The following is a 22,978-nucleotide window of genomic DNA, read 5'->3' on the forward strand; positions in this document are numbered from 1 at the left end:
CAGTTTTGGGTGACACAACGTAAAAAAGAAGTTGAGCTATTGGAGAATGCCCAGAGGGCAATGAAGATAGTGAAGGGTCTGGAGGGGAAGCCGTGTGAGGAGTAGCTGAGGTCACTGGGTCTGCTCAGCCTGGAGGAGACACAGGGAGACCTCATTGTGRTTTTCAACATCCTCYGAAGGGGCAGACACTGATCTCTTCACTCTGGTGACCAGTAACAGGACTTGAGGAAATGGCCCAAAGCTGTATCGGGGGAGATTTGGGTTGGATATATCAGAAAAAGTCTTTCACGCAGAGAAGGGAGTTGGGCACTGGAACAGGTCTCCAGGGAAGTGTCAGCACCAAGCCTGACAGAGTTCAAAAAGGGTTTGGAAAATACTCCCGGGAATGTGGTGTGGTTCTTAGGGATGGTGCTGTGCAGGGCCAGGGGTTAGATTGCATGATCCTRATGGGTCCCTTCCAACTCATCATATTCTATGAGTCTATGAATTATTCCATCCACAAGGCTCTATGCTTTTTCAAACACACCAATAAAATGAGAGCCATCAGTTCTGACATACATATTCTGCCTGGCACAGTTTCACATGGTGGCTCTTGCAGTGGGTTGCACTGTGCTGCTTGGCACATTACTATGTCTCACAGTGCAGTTTCCCGTTGTGAAAGAACTCAGGTACCATCAGACTTCTGGTAGCTAGAACAAAACTAGCAAATTTTCATTTTGAAGTGGACACCTTGGAGAGGCTCATCCTGGCACCACTAGAAGAGTCTGAAGTTAACATCTGTACAGATGCCCAAGCTAGTGCAGTCCTCCACAGTAAATGTCCCAGGAGATAGCCCATGAAACTCYTTCTGTGTCACTGTTTCTTCCCATAGATTTGTGTGTGTAGGAGAATCATATTCACCAAACCATGTTTGCTAGGGTATGGAGTGTCCAATTTTTTGAGAGGCAGTTGATGGAAGAATATGGAGAGAGAAGTTAAGGAGCAGTTCATAGCTCATTCGAGTGCTAGAAGCTTGGGCCATCAAATAGTCTTATTAAAAAAACTGAAGATAAATCAGTTTAACAAGAGAAACAAGGAGGAATTGTAGTYAAAACAAGGAATGGAAATACTTTTTTTATGTGCAACAGACAGCACAGAACAGACACAGCTAAGGACAATATTGCTGCCAGTGTGACAAAGCTACTTGTGAGCTGTGCAGACAGCTCAGCCTTGCTCCATATGGCACTGCTGGGGCAAACCACTCTCTCAGCTGTATCTTTGTTGCTGTCATGGGTGCTGTGGATGTTGCAGAAAGTGCTGAAYCTCTTAGAGTCCTTCTGAAGGTCTGTGGCACCGCCCTGACATCAGGTAATGCCCCTCCACCTCAGAGATATTACTGGCATTGCGGTTAGGTGAACGAGACTGGGAGTGCATTTCACCTCAGGTGGGGCTGTGCAGAGGAACAGTGTCACTGTGGCAAAAATGGGCTGCAAATTGACAGCAGGTGTAAGGCACCGTCCTCAAACAGGGAGAGTGTTGTGCTTGGCCTGTGGGTACCAATAATTTGTATGAAAGCCAGACTCAGTGAAAAGGAATGTGTTGTGTAGGAGGATATTTCGTTTGAAAGGGCAGTTTCCATGGGAGTTGTTCATAAATGGCTTAATTTCCTTGACAGGGCGTCCAAATTAAGGCAGGTTGGGATGTCGATGTATTGGTTTGTTTTCGAATACAAGTAAGGCAGGCCTGACCTAAGTGTATTTGTGCAGCTGTAGCTGCCATTATTGTATAGTAATAGTAATTATTATTATACAATAATTAGTCATTACATAGTAATTGACCTCTTACACTCAGATGGTGTATAAATGTTATCTAYATACCTGCTGATATTCCTGGGCTTGTTTCCAGAAATCTCCCCTGCAAATTGTTTCATGCCACATGAAACAAGCCATGAGCTTAGTGAGGGAGTTTCCATTTCCCTGGAATTTTTCGGGGGCATGTGTGATATGCCTTTGGTGTAGGACCTTCAGCTGCTGTACTTTGTCCCCCAAAAGAACAGCCCTCTGTAACTCAGGCAAAGAGCAGCTGCTCTGCGATTGGCAGCRGTGAACAAGTGTTTCAAAGAACTGATCACCAGGGTGATATCATGGATAAGCAAAGGGCACAGGACACAGAGAACACCTATTTAAAGAAAATTTCACTTCCCAATGAATGCAGATGGGTTTCAGTGCTACTTTTTCTAGGCTGTCCTAAGATAGTGTTTTTGATGCTGCAGTTCATCAATAAGCCAGTGGAGAAGCAAAGTAGAAAAATTGAAAGTRAAATCAGAATGTTGTCGTAAGTCAAGGTAGATGGGAAAAGATAATRCAGGGAAAAAAATTATCTTTGCATTATGCCGGATAGAGCATTGCCTGTAGCTAACAGAACATGTCACAGAAAGAATCCATGGCCAAAGTGCAATAATAGTAAGAGAAAAGAAGAAAAAAAAATTAATTTGGTACAAAACAGGGAGAGTGGGCATGTGAAATGCATAGGTAAAAATGGCAGGCAGAAATTCTACAAATCCTAGCCCTAAGTGGCAATCCCTTTCCAGTTGCATATCCAGATTGTGTGTTTACTTTGAAATTTGCTGTCTCTTCCTAGCTGTCTTCTTCCGATCAAACCACATGAAATCAGTCTCACTTGATGTGAGCATCTCCTTGCTGGATGTGCAGCCTCGTTCCTGGGACTCAGATCACCGAGCACTGGAGAATCCCTCTCCTGCCTGTGAAAGCAGCAGCCCCTGAGCGTCACCTCTGCTCAGAGCTGTCTGCCTTGAACCTGGGAGCTGCCTGTAGCAGAATCTCTTCTTCCTCTGCCCTCAGCTGACATCAGTCAGTGCAGAGTGTTGTGGCATCCTTGGGCCAAGTGGGTAGTGCCATGGGTCTGAAACTCCTGCCTGCCATCAGAAGGGAAATAAGCCCAAAATCTGCTGTGGCACTGAGGCAGTGCCATGTGGGAAGCAAGAGCATGTGATTGGAAAGGAGCCAGTCACACTTTAATTYTCTCCCATCAGCTACTTTTCAGTTGTGCTATCCTGCTTTGAAAGGTGCTTGGGAGACCGGAGAGTCCGTGTGATTAAAGTGTTTTGCTTGCAGCACATGATCTGAAGCGATGAATTACTATTGGTCTSCTTTTGTACGAGTGCCTGTTTCACAGAGGGTCTGGACAGTGCTGCTCCTGCTCCCAAGGCTTTCAGTGACAGGCCAAGGATGAATGGACAGATGCTGCTGAGGCCGAATCCATGCCTTGTGCAGTGGCCCATGTGCAGGAGAAGGTGTTCACCTGTCCATCATCAACCTCATGCTGTAGGAAGGTGCAGGAAAGGGATAAGGAGCAGCAGGGTTACAGAGACGCTCTGTGGAGAGCTACAGGCTGTATGGAATGTATGGCTGGGGACAATCACCCAAAAGCTCTCCCAACCCCTGCAGACACAGGCAGCCCTGCATGGAGCAGCTGTGGATATCAGTGGCAGGACATGAGCAAAATGTGGCTTGATGAGATAACTGAGAGCTATCTCTCAGGGGAGTTAGGTTTGCTCCAGTGAAACCAGGGCAGGTTCCTTCACCCCTCTTTTCTTTTTTGACTTAGCATTATTTTAGGGAGCAGGTGGGGATGAATACACACCCTTGCCTGGCACCTCTTTGCAAAAAGTCACGGGCAAACTCTCTGGGGGACTGCTTGTGGCCATGCCCTGCTGCTGTCTGAGTACAGTCTGAACTACAAAGCCTTTTTTGCTTAGAGGAATGCTTTGAAAATGCTGTTTTTAATGGCACTGTGCTGCCAAGGGCTCTTTGTGTCTTGGTGAAGTGATCGCTTCGTGCAGGGTGAGGAGCCACTCTGAAGGGAGAGGAACTTCTCTGAAGCACACAAGACCCTCTAAGTTTTTTTAATCAGATCCCAAAACAGGGAAAGAGAAGGGGATTGCAGCTGAAGCTGCATGTGTGCTGCCTCCAAAAGATGTGGGAGCAGGCCCTCACACTCCTCTTTCTCCCCTTTTTCTGTCTTGACTTTCCCACCTCTGAGATCCCCATGCTGTCAGRGCTGAGAAAGGGTTGTTGGTCCGTATTGTGGATGCCTCTGCCTTTGCTAGTTTTGGGGAAAGCAGGTGAGGAACACCTAGGAGTGCTTTCCCAGRTGCCAGGCTGTATGCCAGAGAGCTGCTTTCAGCCCTCAGAATGTGCATGAAGTGCTGCTGGTGTCTCAGTGCCTTTGGGGAGCCCTTTGTGCAGACAGGGTGGCCGACTGCAGTTGCAGGCAGGGCTGCTGCCTCTCCAGAACTTGTTCTGGAGGAGTCCCACCCTTGAAGGAGACYCACATCTCTTCTGCCCTTCATCCCCCACCGATCGATGAATCAGGGCTTGGGGGTTCAAAGGAGATGTTTTCAAGTCTTGGCCAGTATTTCCAATCTCATGGTATCTGGCAGGGTGGGAGGTTCTGGTGCTGTCCTGTCTTTGCACACACCCAGAGAAGCTCGGTGGATGTGGCACACGCTGAGGTGACAGCATCTGAAAGGGTCATACAGCACCGTGAAAGGCTCCATGAGCTGTTAGTGATCCCASTTTGGGGCTTCCTGGCGCAAAGGAGACATGGACATACCAGAGAGAGTCCAGACAAAGCTCACCAACATCACTGTGAATGGTTGCTKCCAAGCCACTGTGGACCAAATACCTGTTTGGAGATAGCAACAGGAGGGGGAGATTTAATTTCAGAAAACTTCCTGTGCTTGCAGGCGCCAAATGCCTGCCTGTGATGCACAATAAATCTATCCTGCTGCCAGGCGTGTGCCAGGGCTCTGCTTTCAGCTGCAAATGTCCGTGTGCCCCAGCCGGGCTCGGCTGCAGGCTCCCAGACCCAAGGTGATGCTGTGAGGGCACTGCTTCTGGTGAGCCCTCTCAGTGGCTCTGAAAATGGCAGAGCTCCACGCTCTCCAGTCCCTGTGTGGCTCTCCAGTGCCAGAGGAGCCCTGGCCGCACAGAGCCAAAGGCAAGGCAAGACTTGGTGCTGTCAGAGCTGTCCMGAGCTGCCTCTCCTGCTGGCTGAGGGCGCACCTGCAGCTCCACATCCAGTGCTGGGATGCTCCATCCAGGGCCACCATCCAGCTCCCAGCTCTCCCAGCTGCCAGGGACTTCACTGGGGCTCTGCAGTGCCACAAGCCCCAGCACTGCCCAGCTGCTCTGGCTGCACCCTGCAGACCTTTGCTCCCACCGTCCTGCCCCTGCTGAGCGCCCTTTCTCTGCATCTCCTAACAGTGCCCAAGCCTGATTACCTGCATGCCTGCCCCGAGCCCAGGACCCTGTGTTTGGAGCTCCTCTAACTCATGGAGAACCTTCCCCATCCCCCGTGAGTGGACAGCACCTTCTGGAGCAGGGCAGGTGTGCTTGGAGCACCAAGTGAGGTTGTCGTGTGTTCTAGCCCTAAACCTGGTATGAACTCAACCCCTGGGATGTGCTTTAGTCTCTCACAGCAGCTCAGGGTGATACTGAAATCAGTGGAAACAAATTTTTAAACACATTTTGAAGTGTTAGAAGACATTTGAGGCATTCTCTATCTGCAGGACACACAGAGGACACCTCTTTATTCTGTGTGTGTGCCATGAAAATTTAAACAGGGTTTTTAATCTATCATAATAATAACATATTCATTAATAATTAACATATTCATAATAATAATATATTCATGTTTTTATCTAACACATAAACTACTTTTCTAGAACTAATTTTCATGCATCTGCCTCCTACTGAAAGTCTTTTTATGGTTCTGGAGGTTCATCAGAAGGGGTCTCTGGCAGTCATATTCCCTGAATACCTTTCGATGTTAAAGGTGACCTTTCCTTGAACGTTTTCTTTGGGCATGTGCTGTTCCTTCTTGTTACATAATCTGCCAAAAAACACTCCACTCTGTGGGGTAGACCTCTTTACCCCACAGAGAACATGTTCCTGGCATAAGCATCCAATGCCAGTAAAATTAGGAGCTTTGAAATTTCATTAGTTTTTCAGGAAAAAAAAACTTTACTGTGATAACTGAATTCATGTAGCATTGCTAAGACATTTTTTTAAGTGTTAAACTAGATTATTTAAAACACACACATGTATGCATATCTTTTCAGAAGGTTCTCTTGACTCAGGAATGAAATAGGTCTTTCTTGCATGGTGTCTCTGGAAATGGGTAGCCCTGAGGCCACCGAAACCAAGATAAACTCAGATTTCTGCAGTAAAAATGATTTCTCAAGCCAGTGGAAGGGGTGTCTTCTATTCAAAGTACCCCAGTTTGATACAGGATTCTTGAGTTCAGCCTTATTTAACACTCAGCTCTCATGTGCCAGGGACTCAAGGCTGCTCAGTGGTACAGATGCTGTATTAGCAAATCACTGTGCTCAATGTCTTTGCTGAAGTGGTGATTGCACTCGGTTTTGATTTGTTTGGTTGGTTGGTTTGGCTGCAAAGAAGTCCAGATCTACCCCAGAATCTGTAAATTGTACACTGAAACAAACTTCTTCCCTCTACCCCTACACACAGGTATGAAGGTGAAGTCAGAGCTTATATTAAGAATTTTCTGTACAAAGAAATAGAGGATGCCACAGCTAAACCAAAGCCTGGTCTCTGTGTATTGCATGCTGCCAGCTTCACACACAGACTGCAGAAATCACCCTTTTGCAGAAGGCTGATTGGCTCCAGGTCAGGAGAAGGAACGTGTAATTTCAGCTCTCACAACTAACAGACAAAGACACAGACCCATGCTGACCCTGTCAGCTCACTCCACCCACACRTCTTCCTCAGCTGGCTTTCACACAGAGATTATCCTTAATGAGGAAAATCTTGTAACTTCCTGTTTTCTTCTTGATTTAACTCTTCTCTCCACTGCTTGTGCTTGAGGTTGATTCTTCTTGGCAAAAAGGGCCCGAGGCACACCCTGAGACGTTTAGAACCTGTTTTGAAAGCTCAGAGGTGTTCCCTCCAGAGAGATGAATGTGGGAGCTGGATGCAAAGGGGATCTTCAGACCTGTCACAACCACAGTGCAGCAGCATTTTCCCCCAGTGCTGGACAGTAAAGGACTGGGGTGAGAGTGCATTTTATTWTGGTGCCTTACAGCAGTGCCTGGTTATGCAGTATTTGCATAAGCTTTATTCAGTTTTATCACAACTCTCTTCTCCATTATAAACAATTTAAAACCTAGAAAGCACAGAAAATCTAGCTCAATAATTTCATTTGTAATGGGAAATGCCCTGACAGTGCCTGGTGAGCTCTCCCTGCCCATGGCCATTTGGGGKAGGGCGTATCAGCCTCTGCTGGGCTGTATCTGTACCCACAGYAGGTTCTTCAATATGAACAGCCCATCTTCTGCCATAAATAGCACAAATTCTGTGCTGTTTGGAACTATTTGAATTGATTATTGTGGTGTAGACTTGAAATACCAAGAGCAGTTTCTCCAGAAGGTATAAGTCAGCTGAAAACAATACTTTAGTTTTGTAAATCCATGAGATTCCTGTGGATTACTACTTGCTTGCAATGATGATAATTTTGTGTATATTTAAAGAAACCCTGTAAATGAGAAAATGCTTGGAAGTTCTGTTGTGGTCTTCAGGAGACAGAATAGGCCCACAGAATCTGCAGAGAATTTTGGCACTCAACACACTGCAATGAAGGTATAAAATTACCGGGCAAACTGGTTCTTGCACAGTGTGTCAATGATCTGTCACTGGCTAACTGTGACAAGGGTGTTTGTACATTAGATGCCATACATTTATGTATTATCAGAAAAGGAGACAGCCCTTTTCAGAAAAGGGGACATCTCCATCCAAACCTCCCCTGTGCCAGAAAATAAGTAAAATATTTAGGCTTTATTTTGTTGAGGGAAAATGAATGACAGATCCAGAAAGGACAGAGGCCACAATTAAGCTCCCACTCCAGTCACAAGAAGCAGGTACCAGGTTTACTTGGACCTGTGGGATTTTGTTGGCCATAGATTCTTATGTTAGAGGAGTTGACTAAGCCTCTGACTGAGGAAACCAAGAACRAGGAGATAAAGTCCAGTGCATAGGACCCAGAGAGGGAACAAGCTTATAAAGCAACAAAAGGAGTTCTGGTATCTGCTCCTGCTCTTGGGCTCCTAGGTTATACAAAACCTTTTGATCTGTATGTTCATGAAAGTAAAGGAATAACCAGTGGAGTGGCAATGCAGAGTGAAGACTCCCATCAGAGACTATTTGCATGTCACTCAGTTAAATTAGCTCCATCTGCAGCAGGAGCAGGAGYTGGTGTTAAATCAGTGGCAACAGCAGCAAAAATATTAGAAATATAAGCAATTAGATGCTCCTTATCCTGGAACATCCTGAAACAGTGCTTATCCCATGTGATGTAGAGATGCTGTACACAGCCCAAGCTCTAACACCACAGTGGGCACACAGCTATGAACTGATCTTCTCGACAGCATATAATCTTGAAAGGGTGTAACACCTTGAATCCAGGGAGCCTAATGCCTCCCCCTGATGATGGAGAATGTGCTGCTGTGGCTCCAGCTGGCCAGAGTGAATGGCCAAATTTGAGAGGCCCTAAACCCATTCATGAGAAGGACTGCTCACTGGAAGAAAAGAAGAAACAGGAAAAGTGGGAGGCAACACAAGGTCATGATGGAATATGGTCTGCTGAGGGAAAGCAAATTCTGTCAAAAAATGTTTAATTTGTGTGGCTAGATGGTTTCACAATAAAGTCGCTGGAGAGGCAGAGGCGATGGCTAGCCAAGTACAAGAGAATAAAAAGTGGTCAGGTTCAGGAATATATGCCACTGCAAAAAGGATCACAAACAGCTTCCCAACCTGCCAGAATTTCTCAAATATCAGACGAAGCTCAGATTCAGGATGAGTGATCGTGAGCCTACTTCCCTTTTCATCATCTGCAAACACTCTGTGGACACCTATGGCTGGGGACAAACATTTGCTAAATTGTTGTTTGCTAAACAACTAAAAGGGCTGGCACAAGAGGAGCAGGAAAGGCATTGGCTAAAGAAAGTTATACCTAGATACAGGGTTCCAGAGTCAAATTAATCAGACAGAGACAAATTAATGCTCATTTTACAGCTAATATAAACAATCTGTTGTGTAAGTCTTTAAGAATAGAGAGAAAATTATATAAACTGTATCACCCACCATCTGCAGGACAAGTAGAAGGCATGAATAAAGACATTAAAAGGAAAAGCAAAAATATGCACATGCACTTATCTGAAATGGCCACAAGCCTTACACTTGGCTCTATGGAATGTTTGGAATGTTCTGTTACAACCCATAGCACTGGCTTAATTTTTTTTTGGAAGGCACTCAGCTATATCAGAAAGTTATGTTCCAGCCTAAGACCAGCCTGTTGGATAGAAATGAATGCCTGACCTACTATTTTATATGTAAAATATAGAAATGGTTCAAGGAATAGAGGAAGTATACACCTGAAATATAAGTACCTGATACACAACCTGCAGATGTAGTGTTAATCAAGATATTCTCACAAAAATTCAAATTAGAACCTAAATAGGAGGGACCATACTCTGTCTTACTCTGTTCTTACTTTGCTGCTAAAATTTGGGGTTAAGAAAACTGGATACACCAGGCTCATAGCAAACAGGTAGTGAATGATTAACCAATTGTTCAATGACTGAGTGWCAATAATCTTTCATGATCTTGCCTTGACAGCAATTTCTGCCCTATGACAATAATGTTAGCCTTGATTCTGTTACTTGCAATAATGCAGTATGTAAGGGCAGTGGAAAATGCTGTGAAACCTTTCTTTTTCCCTTTTAATGTATTAACAGGTATGCTCAATCCAAAAAAAAAAAGGAGCAATGTTCAGTGCAGGTAGCTCGGGGTGCAGCTGTAGTGGGAGCTGCAGGTTCAGCTCTGGGTGGGAGCCTGAGGCAAGAGGGCAGGMACGGCTGACCCTTGGTACAGTAAAGGACACAGGGACTTGTGACCCTGCCAGGGGACCGGACACTGAGACACAGCAGGAGCTGGAGGCTCAGCAGGAAGACCCCAGACTTTCTGGCACACAGTCTGTGAGGGTGTAAAAGCTCAGACAGTCCTTTGTTCTGGGTTCTTCCTCAAGGCATCAGCTCGAGCTGTTAYTCTGTTACTGAACCATAAATAAATCGCTTCAGGGATCCAGAGGTCTGAGACYCTGCTGTGGAAAATCTGGGATTGAACTGTTGAGGAGGGCATGTCTGTGTGAGTGTGGGGTGTGTAAAGAGTCAAGCAGAGACCCTTCAGCTCAGTGGAGCTGCCTGCAAAGGGGCTTCAGTCCCAGCAGTGACATTCTGTGGTGAGAGTGTGACTGCCACAGTGCTCCTGGACGGTCAGACAGCAATGTTCACTTAACACACACATTCCTCTGGACAGGAACAAACACGGACTTCATCAGGCAAACCCTCCTGCAGCAGCCACCAAGACAGTAGTGGAACTGAAGCTTAGCATTTCTAAAAGCATGTGGAAAGAAATTGTTCAGCCTCCATCAAGGAACTCAGTGCTGTCTGTAGTTCTGTACGGACATAGATCAAGAAGATGAGATTGAAACTCCCCTTGGAAAGTCACAGTGAAACAATATGGCTCCAGCTGTAATGAAAAAAATATTGTTTGATGCTAGAAAAAGTTTTCTATGTTAGGGTGGTCAAACACYAGAACAGGATCTCAAAGAGGATGTGAAATTCTTATTTTTATTAAAGCAGGTATTAGCACTCTTCTTTGTGTATGTAGAACAAGAGCAAATAATCTCCAGATACCTACAATACCTAACATTCCATGACTGTAGCATGGGGTGTGTATGAAACACTTTCAGAGAAAAAACCCCGACTTGTACATACAAGGCACTTACTAAATCCTTAATTATGCCAGCAGCTCTTTTGTGGGCGTGAAATTCCACCTGCTTTCAGTGGGACTGCTCTTGTTCCTCAGTGCTCAGTACATTCTCTTGTACTAATACATTTACTGACTCTCAAATGGTGCACCAGAATGCTTGGTTTTTAAATTTCTTCCTATTTTTTCACATCTTGTGTATGTGTCTGTGTGTGTGCGTGTGTGTGTGAATACTCTCTGTTGCTTTCATTCACAGAAAGAACCAGGCATATTAAAAAAAAAAAACGGTGTGAATTTGGTTCAAGGTAGGTAAGAATTTTGGCCAATAAAGTCAGTTTGCAAACTCTGTAAGCGCATGAGCACTCTATTTCGATTTCTATAAATGAGACCTTTCAGAGCACAAAATTCTAATGGAAAACCAGAAAGCAACAAAACGTGCTCTGAAGACAATTTTTTTTCACACTTTTTATCAGACAACTCTTTTGCTCAGCTATCACACCGAAGCCCATTCTTCATCGACGCTGCTGARATTCCACAAATTATTCAGTTTTCCAAGCCGGGTCCCGGACGGAGGCAGCTCCCACGGCGCCGGCTGTCCCGCTGCCCCGCTCCTGTGGGCGCTGCCCGCCCGACAACCCGGCCGCGCTCCCGGTCCGCCCGGAGCAGGGCAGAGGCACGGCGGGCACCGGCCCCCTCCGCCGCCACGGCACGGCCACAAACCACTGCCACGGCCACAACCACGGCCACGGCCACGGCCACAACCACGGCCACGGCCACAAACCACTGCCACAACCGCGGCTACAACCACGGCACGGCCACTGCCACGGCCACGGCTACAGTCACGGTCACGGCCACAACCACGGCCACGGCCACGGCCACGGCCATGGCACGGCCACAGTCACGACTACAACCACGGCCATGGCTACAACCACGGCCACAAACACGGCCACGGCTCGCCGGCCCAAAGCGCGGCACCGCCGCCCGCGGCGCACACCCTGTACCCGCCTCTTTCCCGCCCTAGTGCCCCTCATCCGCCTCTCTCCGCCCTACTGCCCCTCATCCGCCTCTCTCCGCCCTCCTACCCCTCATCTGCCTCTCTCCGCCCTCCTACCCCTCATCTGCCTCTCTCCGCCCTAGTGCCCTTCATCCGCCTCTCTCCGCCCTAGTGCCCCTCATCCGCCTCTCTCCGCCCTAGTGCCCCTCATCCGCCTCTCTCCGCCTTCCTACCCCTCATCTGCCTCTCCCCGCCCTACTGCCCCTCATCCGCTTCTCCTCCCCCTCCTGCCCCTCATCTGCCCCGCATCCGCCTCTCCCCGCCCTCCTGCCCCTCATCCGCCTCTTCCTTACCCTCCTGCCCCTCATCCGCCTCTCCCCGCCCTCCTGCCCCTCATCCGCCTCTTCCTTACCCTCCTGCCCCTCATCCGCCTCTTCCTTACCCTCCTGCCCCTCATCCGCCTCTTCCCCGCCCTCCTGCCCTCCGGCATGGCGCAGGGGGAGCCGCGGCGGTGCGGGGTGCACTCGGGGCGGCCGCTGGAGCTGTTCTGCGAGGACTGCGGGTGCTGTGTGTGCGCCCTGTGCCCGGTGCTGGGCTCGCACCGCGGGCACCGCGCCTGCCTCCTGCCGCACGCCGTCCGCCGCACGCAGGTGAGTGCCGGGCGCCGCCGACAGGCGCTTCAGACTTGTGCTTCTTTCTTTTTCTTTGATGGTGTGAGCTGTGAGTGTTGGTGCCGTGTCACAGAACCAGCCTTGCTTTGCTTGCCTTCTAAACACCTTGTGGAGGTCATGGTTTGTAGGCTGTGCTAGCCAGCGGAACTAAGTTTCTGCGTTTTCTGTACTTCAAAGAGCACTTTGTAGAACCCATACGGACAGGGGTCAGGCTGATGCTACTGCACACACGCAAGGATATGGCTTGTGCACACAAGGGAAAGAGTTAATCAGGCACACCCAAGCGCCCAAAGCAAGTGTGTGACAAGGGACTAGGAGGAAGTGACTTTGACTCTGTGCTGTTAGGTCACATGCAGCAGCATTTTATCCTTAGACTTTGTGTGTGGAATCGGAGGAGCATGGCTGCCCCAGGAAACTGGTTTCTATTGCCAGGCTGGAAGTACCTTTGTCAGAAACATAGATGTCTCAGGGGAAGAGGAAAGGTCATTTCTGTTTACCCTCTCCCTCCACCACTGTAACTTGCTAGATCACAGTGTCTGCCCTTGCACAGTTCTCTGATTCTGGGATGGGAGCAGGGATTGTGGTGGGTTAACCCCAGTAGGCAGCTAAGCACAAAACAGCTGCCTGCTTATTCCCCTCCCTTAGCCAGTGGGACAGGGAAAGAGAAGAGGAAGACTAAAACTGGGAAAATTCATGGATTGAGATAAAAGTTTACTAAGTGAAAGAGAAGTGGAGGGAAGAGAAAAAGAACAAAAGCAATACAAAGGTGGRCACTCACCAGACACTTCCTGAGCAAAAGACAGCTGACTCGCCTGAATACGCCTCTTGCAGTTTTGTTGCTGAACAAGGTGTTTTATGGCATGGATTACCTCTTTGGTTAGCAGGGATCGTCTCCTGCTTGTGTCCCCCATCAGCCTTTTGTGCGCTCTCAGTATGGTAACATCTGAAACACAGCACCGCAGGGCTGCTCTGAGGAAAATTAGCTCCATCCCAAACACAGCCAGCCCAGGGGTTCTTCCCTAAGATTCTCCCCTTTTTTTCATCCCAATGTAGCTCTCCACCAAATATCCTCAGAAAGCTTTGCAAGCTTACCAATACTCCTGCTTGTATTTTGTTTTACTCRGAGAGCCTGCCAGGAAGCTTGCTGAGGCCTGCTGGTGCTAAGCTTGGGACGCTTAAAATGTGGTAATACAGAGGTTTGATGTTCAGAAGTCTTTTTTTCTTTTTCTTGCCCCCTCTACAATTTTAGAAAGTTGCTTCCCCCTCCTACTGTGTTACTTTGGAGCAGTGTTACTAGGAGGTTTTCTGCAGAGAACAGGAGGAAGAAACAGTTCCTACAAGAACTTCCTGCTTGGAAGTTCACACAGATTGTGAGCGTGTATACAGGTCATGATAAACTCTTGTGGCATTTTATTGCACTTCATGTCAGAGAGCAGCACAAGGGCAGAGGGCAATGCCCTAGGCTGCCACAAACAGCAGCACAGAGATAAAACCATTTCAGACATCTGAGATGTGTAGAGCACTGTTCCTGCCTGCGGGTGTCCTTTCATCCAGAATGTCCCTCTTKCAGGTGGGAACTCACTACGATGTTTGCATTCCCTTCATGACAGGATGGCAATGCGTGGAGGCAGGCATTGTGCAGTGGCAAAGGGCACAAACCTACAAGCTGTGCTGGTTCCCTTGGGGTCTGACTGACACAGGGAAGCACGTGCTGTTGATAAAGGGTTGTGTCTGTGCCAGATCAGGAAGTGAAGCGGGGTAGGAACAATGTACACCCGTGTGACCCTCTGTCCGTAGGAGGTATCTGCTGACATCTACTGGCTTAGGGCTGCAGAGATTTCAGGCATAAACTGTATCAATAGTTGCAGCCTAAGAAATGGTATTTTGACTAGTGTTTTTGTTTGCTTGGGGAAGTTATTCTGCACAGCCCTTGTGATGTGACACCAGCCAGACAGCACTTCTTCCACAGAGAATCTTCCACTGCTCTTCCAGCAAATCCTAGCTGTGAGTGCTGAGAGATGAGAGCCAGTGTGCGAGGTCCAAAAGCTGCTTCATCCCTGGATTGGATGTTGTTCAAAGCCACCAAGAAGGACACTACCTGAGTTTCTGAATGCAGCACACAGAATCAGCATTTTTTGTACTTGGTATGTGTCCTGTGAGCCTGATTGGAGCTAGGACTGTCATCTCTCAGAAATCCTTGCTTTTACACATTTGATGTGTTTTACTAGCAAAGAAGGAAGATTGGTCTTTGTCAGTCTTTGAGGTCTAGGCTGCAAAATAAACTAAAGAAGGCTGGTAGCTGGTAAAACTCCTGAATCTTCTAATGGTGTGGAACACTTCTGATTCTTCAGGGACAAGACTGGAAAACTGGAATAAATAGCATGAYTGTCTCCATGCAAGAACATTTATCTGCTTGCATGGTTCTATCTGTGCCAAGGGCCTTCCAGATGCAGAATTTCTGTTTTTTTGCTGGGAGCCCATTTTCTCCTGACTCTGTCCTAATCAAATGACAAACCATATGTGTTCTCTAAGGAGACACATGTCAGCAATGCAAACTGTTGCTCATGAAGCAGCACTTTATGCTCTGTTTGTCCACACTGAAGAGTTTAAATGCTGGGCTGCCCTGGGGCTCTTGCAGTGCACTGATGTTTGTGCAGATGCCCTTGGCTGTCTCTCAGCTGCAGAAGAGGTCACTGATATCAGCTGCAGCTGGAGGGAGCTCACCTGGTGTTTCCTGAGGGTCTGTGCTTTAGCACCAGTGCACTGAGAGTGGGGGGCAGCAATGGATGTGTCACCGTACCAGTGACAAAAACGCCTCAGCAGGTGCACCAAGGCTGCCCCGCCTGCTGGGCAGAGGGCAGCCAGTTTCAGAGGGCTGYGGGTGAGAAACTGTGGGGCAAGGCATAAGCACAACATTGATTGTGCTGTGTTGGGCACACCACAAATGTCACAGATACTGTGRTTGATGAGCAGCCAGCCTGACAATATTGGCTGTTGTAGATATGCAGACTGTCACTGTAGTGATAGTGTCTGATGGGTCATTCGTACACTGGGAAGCATCCTGAATATTCACTGGATTTTGATTCTAGACAGAGCATCCCCCTGATTCTCTCACTAAAAGTATTTATTTAGCTGCCCTTCAGCTGCGAATTGTATTAGCATACAGTCTTGAAATGCACAGCACCACAGATTTGAAGATRAAACTGTTTCACTTTGGGTTTCTCTGCATAAGAAAGCGGTGCTAATTTGCACAGCTCTCCAAACTTTACCAATATAACCAGTATAAGYGTTGAAATCCTTATGGTTCACTGCACAGGCCTTGATGAACCTAATAAAAGGCCATTATACATTTAAGAGTACCAACTACAAATATTCTGTGATTCTATGATTCTGAAACCGAATRTTTCAGTGATATACTCCCCTATATGGAAAACAAGCTGGACACTGATTTCTACTTTTTACAGATGCTGTTGTGAAACACTATTTTGTTTTACTGTTGTATAGGAACTCATGACATTGTGTTTGAAGGATCTAGAAGAGAGAAAAGAGCAAGAAGCTGGTAACAAAAGGAGCATAGAGCAGGCTGTGAATTATGTGAAGGTAAAGTGCAGTTTCCTTCTTTACTGGATRGTCATTTTCCAAGGGGAAGCATTTTGTTTTCTCTGTAGGTGTTCAAAGACTCAGATACCCACTGCTTCTCAGRAAAAGAATATATTCCCTTTATCCATCACACTATATTATACTATCAAAAGGAGAGAAGAGAGAGAGTTTCCAAAGACCTGGTCCTCATTCCATGATCATCTGAACAGCTCTGGAAGACCAAGGCTGAAATTTTTGTGCAGAGAAATAGTAGGTAGCCCCGGCTGCCTATGTTATTCTGGCTTCACTGAYGTATCTTGCCTTGCACTGAACAGTAATCTCTAGCTTGCTTTAAAAGAGGTCAAAGTCTTGCTATTGAAGACCAGGTCTGCTTCTTGCTGCAATTTGTACCCTATTAATTCCAGTTGAAAACAGAATTCTTGGCATAAATAGGCATCTTCCCTCAAGCTTTTCCAGCCAGACATCAGCAGGTAAATMATGTCTGCCCTCCCTTATGGGGTAGTGACATGTTTCTGAAGAGATGCAGAAAATCAGTAAAATTAAACCAAAACAGCATTGAAAGTCTGAAACAGAAATATCYGAAGAGTTTATGGTCTGTTGAACARGGGGGAGACATTCTTCTGCTTCCTCCGTAGGCGCATGCTGATATGATCAAAAAGCAGCTGTCCGAAAAAATAACTGAGCTTCAGTTACTTTTTCGAGAAGAAGAGAGTCTGGCAAAAAACTTCATTGATGAAAAGACTCAGCAAGCCCTGGGAGCACATGATCAGCAGTTGCAGTCCTGTCAAGAACAGCTTGCAGCCCTAGAGACCTTCACATGTCGAATCAGACAAATAGAACAGGACAGTGATCCCGTTCGTTTGCTGGAGGTGGTATTGTATGATCTCTTTCTAAGTCTCATCCTCATAGTCCTTGTAAATTGCTGTAGTAATCTCTTTTATAGATCTTTCTGTATGTTAGCAGCATCTTTCTAACTGCTTTATARTTTGCTTTGTGTTGGTGTTTTGGTGAACCAATTCAGTGCCTAATTTTTGAGCTRTTAAGTATTCCTGCTATGGCATTTATTTCAGGTCTGTATAAAATTAATTTTAATTTTAGGCATATATGGAAAAGACAGATATGTGTCTCAGTCTGGAAGAAAAATGCTGTATCAAATCTTTCCTTGTCCAGTGTAACATGAAGGTCTGAGAAACCTCAGGAAGAAGGTTAAAATGTCTAATTTCTTTAAATGCAAGAGATCTTAATCACCATAAACAATAGCTGTCCCTGCACTGGAGGGGGAAATGCTTCACCTTCCTTGGGAAGAGTGTGTTGTTGTTTACTTATGCCGTGACACAAACCAAAGGATGCCATTCATCATAGGATGGTGCCTCTGGTGCATTTTGCATCCTTGCAATGTGGCRGAGGTGGGAGTTTCCCTTGCTGTGAAGTGGCTCTGGCATTCTGCTGTGTGCGCTAGCAGCACACCTCCACATAGGAGCTGCTCTTCATGATTTTGTGGAGATCTTCTTGTAGGAGATGTTGGATTTTATTCTTCAGATCGCTTTTAAAACTTRGTAGTTTGAATTTGCCACTGATGGCATTTCCCACAAGGGGTCCTGGCCAGGCTAAACTCATTTCTATCCTATAGGGATTTCTTTTAATCATGGCTCTAGGGTGGCCACTGGCTCCACTGGCTGGAGGAGGTGATGGACCTGTTAATGACCTAAAAGACAGGCTGAACACAGTCAAGCTTGCCTGTTTATCTGCTGTCCTTGCTCTGTGGCATGTGGCAGCTGGGAGGGAAGAGTCCTTTCATGTCACTGCCTGCTAATTGTAGCATTTGGCTTTCCTCCCTCAGAAGTACACAGAAATCGAGAAGGAAATTAAGGAATCCAGGCATGTGTTAGAAGAGTGGCATCCAATACCTCTTTCATTTGAACACCTGCTCAACCATTATAAACATTTCATCAGAGTTCTTCAGCCCATTCTAGAAAAACCACTGGAAGCCCGGCTTAAAGAAGGTACCTGTAAGAGTGCTCTGAATTTTCCTTTCTTCTGCTCTCTTTGCAAATAAAGTGTGCTTTGTAAGTAAGAACAGGACTTTTTAGCAAATCAGCTGGAGAAACAACAGTGTTTCAGGCAGGGCTGCTGTTTTCTGGCAGCATAGGTGTAATGCTATGATAGCAGTGGTGATTTAAGAATGTAAGAGGTTTCTCTTCCAACTCTGAAAACAATCTTTGGTTTGTGTGCTGCTTCGCTCCCCCCCATCAGGTATTTTAGAACAATTTACTATAGTCCATCACAACTACACAATGTGTCCTCTCAGTTATAYTGGGTGTAAGTGCTCTGGCACTAGGGTACTTCTAAAATTTGGAAGCTTTTTCTAATTGATGTACTCAATGATTTGCCTCAGTCTGAAAAAAATTGATGATTTCTGATACTRTAAAGGTGAGCTAACATATTCTGTGTAGAAATCCTTTTGTCTTTGATCTGGTATTTCACCCTTAAATGACCTTTGGCATGATTAAGGCAAGGACTTTTCTAATGGGACACAGAGCCACAAAACTAAATAATCATGGGGAAACCCTGCTGCTCTGTGAGTGAGCAGCAACACTGGCTATCATATTTCACCCAGCTGCCTTTTAATAATCCCTTATCGGASAACTGCCAGCAAGAAAAGAATAGGAGGTTGCTGGGGCAGATCAGGTTAGACCTGCTCTGAAAGGCCACTACAGGATGTGTGCAGGATTTCTAGACAGCATCTTGKAAGAGCTGTGCAACAAGAAGTTGCAGCTATCTTCACCTGCCTGTTTTCATCTGATAGGTGCTATTTTTTAAGGAATAGACTGTGATTCCTTGGTGTTGTGCTCATTTGTGCARTTCTTTGGCAACACTAGTCCAGCATCTCTGTGCTATCAAAGTGCACAATGTTGAAAGCATACAGAGTGAGTAGCCTTTCTGCAGAAAACGTAACATAGTTTGTCCATGAAACAGGAGAATAATAGTTGAAAAACTGGCAGGCTCCCTAAACTGTCTGTTTGCATCTCTGTCCAGATGTTTTCAGTAGCCTTAACGCCACTGCAAAGAAGGAGCCCGGAACAGTGCTGAAAACCATGACTCCTATTGATCGGTTGCTTTTCTTAAAACGTAAGTATGATTATRCCAGAGTCCTAGAACCTCCTGAGTTGGAATGGGCCCACAAAAATCACTAGGGTTCAACTCCTGGACCTGCTCAGGACTATGGGTCTGAGCGTGTTGTCCAAATGCTTCTTGAACTCTGAACACTTCCCTGGGGAAGCTGTTCCAGCACCCAGACACCCTGTGAGAATCTTTTCCTAATATCTAACCTAAATCTCACCTGACAGAATTCACTTCAGGCCATTCCCTCAGGTCCTGTCACTGGTCATCACAGAGATCAATGCTTGTCCCTCTTCTTCCCCTCATAAGGAATTTGCAGACTGCAATGAGGTTTCCCCTCAGTCTCCTCCAGGCTGAAGAGACCCAGTGACTGTAACTGCTCTGGGTATGGCTTCTCCGTATCCCGTCACCATGAGTGACCCAGATTATAAAGGTGAGGAGGCATCAGTGTTGATGCTCTGCTGTGATTCTCTTGGCATGCCTTTTGCAGCCCCACTGTCTCTGGAGCTGTAGGCTCTGTGGCTCTGTGAGTTGTAACCTTAACCCAAATGGCAGCTTGGTTCTGTGGCTGATTAGGCTTGGTGACCTAGATTAGAAAGGTGTGGAGGCAGCCGTGCTGCTTCATGGACCTGCCATAAATTTTCCAGCCCCATGTCCCTGGAGCTGTAGGCTCTGTGGCTAGCTGAACTCCATCCCTAACATTAAGYTGGTGCTGCAACTGGCATCTCCATCACAGTGGGTGACTGAACAGTGCAGAGTCAGCAATGTTGGGGCCCTGCCTTGCTGACTGGAATGCCTTTTCCAGACTCAGTCTGGAACCTGTGGGCTTYCAGGCTGAGCCCTAACCCTAAAGCAACTCTGGTGCTGCAGTTGAGGTACCCATCACTGTGGCTGGCCCATATTACAAAGGTGTGGAGGCAGCAATATTAATAGCCTGCTGTGATCCCCTTGGCATGCCTTTTCCAGCCCATGTTCCTGGGACTGGACTTTCTGACCATGTTCCAAGATGCTGCTGGCTGTGGGCTCCTTAGTAGGTGTTTTGTAACTTGGACTTTTCCAAGGGTCACGATAAATGTWGTAAGCACATTTATGGCTTTGACTGCAGATGCAAGATCACCATCCTGGGAATACGACAGCATTCACCCAAGACTGAAATTGTCTGATGACCGTCTCGAAGTAAGCTGTAGCTGGAGGAGGATATTTTACCCCTGTGGTCCCCAGAGATTCGATACCTTATGGCAAGTACTAAGCAGAGACGCATTCCTYTCTGGGAGCCATTACTGGGAAGTTGACCTGGTTCGTGCTGGAGCAGGATGGTGGATTGGTGCAGCCTACCCTTCCATTGGKAGGAAAGGAGACTCTGAAGCCTGTCGGCTGGGCTGGAATAGAGCATCTTGGTGTCTAAAGAAGTTTGAYCTTGAATACTGGGCGTTTCACAAGGGAGAGAGAATCCCCATCCTTGTAGAAGATGAYCCTGATTGCATTGGCATTTTTCTAGATTATGAAGCAGGAATTCTTTCATTCTACAATGTCAGTGACGGCATGGCTCATTTGCAYACCTTCCGCTGCAAGTTCACAGAACCAGTTTATCCCGCCTTGAGACTCTGGGAAGGGTSCATTAGAACATGCAAACTAACATAAGAAACAGAGCAAAATAAAGCCTACTATTTCTATGAATGCCACTTCAGCAATTAYCTACATTAATTCATCTCTGCTCTATGAAAGTTGTAATTATGATGCTTTTAGAAGGTAACTTAAGTTCAAGAAAATCAACAGTAATTTTTAATGTACATGTATTTTTCTATGGGGGAAGGTGATCTGATTTTTATAAATGGTCTTGATGTACCACCTGAAGTGCTGTGTGTAATGTTTTTCAACTTGCAAAATGGAAGAAGTCTGGTTGAAAGAAAAATAATACAACTCAGACTGGAACCTGGATATTGACTTTAAAAAAACAAAACAACTTAATGAACTCCCTCCCCTCATGAGCCTGAAATTGTGCATGGCAACAGGTTTAGTTTTATTCAAGCTTCAAGATATTCTATAGCATATCATTACCACTGACAAAGTCAGATTTGAATAAATGCACGAAGTGAATTAGCTCATATTTTAGTGTCATCTTGGAAAAATCAAAGACTAGCACTGACTGCTGGAAAGGTCCCTTCTGAAGTAACAGCTACTGTAGTCACATTTAATAGCCATTAGCTGGTCTTACATGTGACACAAACTCTGATTTTGACTTATGGGTGGCCCTATTCTTCCCACTGAGAAGCAAGAGTAACAGCTGTGTACAACTCCTAATAGATCATAAATGTCTGGATGGCTCACAGGTGCAATAAAAACACTGAGCCAGTGGTGCATTTGTGCCCCATTTATCTTTGTGATCAATCTGCAATGTTCACATAAACCTGGGAGACACAGCTTGTAAGTTTCTGTGTATGGATATTTCTCCCCCACCCCCCAAATACAGTAATTAAAGTCCTGAAAATTCCTGGAATAGAGAATCTAGGACCAGCCCTGCTAGAGTGAAAAACCACTGCTACTTGGAGTTAAAATACTAAAGGCCCTGGAAACATAACCAGTGTTGGCAAAGCCAAGGCTAACCATAGGCTGAAATGCAGAAACAAGAGCTTGTTTTATAAACTAAATTTATTTTTCAAATTTAAAATTAAAAAAAAAAAAAAGAAAAAAACTTGTAATAATTGAGTAGATTTTTAATGTAAGGCAAGCCTACTGCATCAGTCACAACTCCTATATGGTCAAGCATGTGACTCAACCTCTGCATCCCCAATTTAAGACATTAACACAGTTTCCTCAGAATTGCACAAGGGTAAACACTTTGAAAGTAAAAWGCTTACAGGTACAAAACCACACACCACGGAATTCAAGATGCTTCACCAACTCATGACCAAAAAGTAGCAAGTTCCAAGTAACCATCTTAACTTGTAACCGATTCCACCACAGAAAAAAAACTGATGATGAATTGTACCAAGSAGTACTGTGCTAAGAAAGGTAATTGAAGAATGACTGATTTGCAGCTGCTGATGCTATGCTCCCTTCTGTCAAATGGAAAAGGTGCAGGTGCTAGGAGTGGGATTGCATTTCTTACTTGAAAAGTGAGAAGCTGGGATGCGAGAGTAGAGGTGCACTGGCCATCACACTGAACTGTAACAGTGTGATGTAGTCAGGCAGTCAGCCTCAGGCATCTCACATCCCAGTGTTGAGAGGAAAACCCCAATGTAGAGAATTTGCTTCTTAGTATAGAAAAAAAAGGCTGCTCAAGCTTCACCAGCATTTGGCTTCTTACCTGAGAAAATGCCCCCCAGGTCAAASCAGAGGTATCCAAATGCTCTGCAGAATTGACTTAATATTTCACACTTCACTCAACTCACAGTATACACTTTTCACAATTTCTCAAGCATGAATTTATTTCCACTCATCCATCTACTTTTCTTCCCTGTTCAATCTCTCTGACCTGCCCTTTTGCCTTTCAGTTCACAAAAGGCTCTCCTGTCCCTTAAATGGGACCTTTCTAAAGTATGCCTCCTTTCCTGGTACTGTCTCTTGAGAACACAGCTTTCTCAAGAAGCCCATTTTYCCACAGAATGCAGACTCCTGCAACCCACTGCTTTATCATGACACTTTTTTAAGGCTTTTATCTTGAGAAAATTCCTTCCAGGTTGCATGTCTAGTTTTCTSTTCAGAGTATGTAAACATTCACTTATCTGTCTTCAACTCCAGCATGA

The 22,978-nt window shown here is 46.0% G+C and overlaps 1 protein-coding gene across 2 annotated transcripts; it reads left to right on the forward strand.

Annotated features, from left to right (window-relative positions):
* The first annotated feature begins 12,139 nt into the window (after positions 1-12,139).
* On the forward strand, positions 12,140-21,309 carry TRIM14 (tripartite motif containing 14). Of its 2 annotated transcripts, none has more exons than XM_057373082.1 (6): positions 12,140-12,491; positions 16,017-16,112; positions 16,748-16,981; positions 17,953-18,115; positions 19,149-19,241; positions 20,338-21,309. In XM_057373082.1, the coding sequence occupies exons 1-6, from the start codon at positions 12,330-12,332 to the stop codon at positions 20,871-20,873; spliced, it is 1,284 nt and encodes a 427-aa protein (XP_057229065.1). In that variant the 5' UTR covers positions 12,140-12,329; the 3' UTR covers positions 20,874-21,309. The 2 variants fall into 2 exon arrangements, with proteins under 2 accessions (XP_057229065.1, XP_057229066.1); XM_057373083.1 differs by lacking the exon at positions 12,140-12,491 and adding an exon at positions 14,434-14,656.
* Positions 21,310-22,978: the final 1,669 nt, after the last annotated feature.

This window comes from Malurus melanocephalus, unplaced genomic scaffold (assembly GCF_030028575.1).
Source record: "Malurus melanocephalus ecotype Western Australia unplaced genomic scaffold, MMel_1.1 scaffold_184, whole genome shotgun sequence".
Classification (NCBI taxonomy): domain Eukaryota; kingdom Metazoa; phylum Chordata; class Aves; order Passeriformes; family Maluridae; genus Malurus; species Malurus melanocephalus.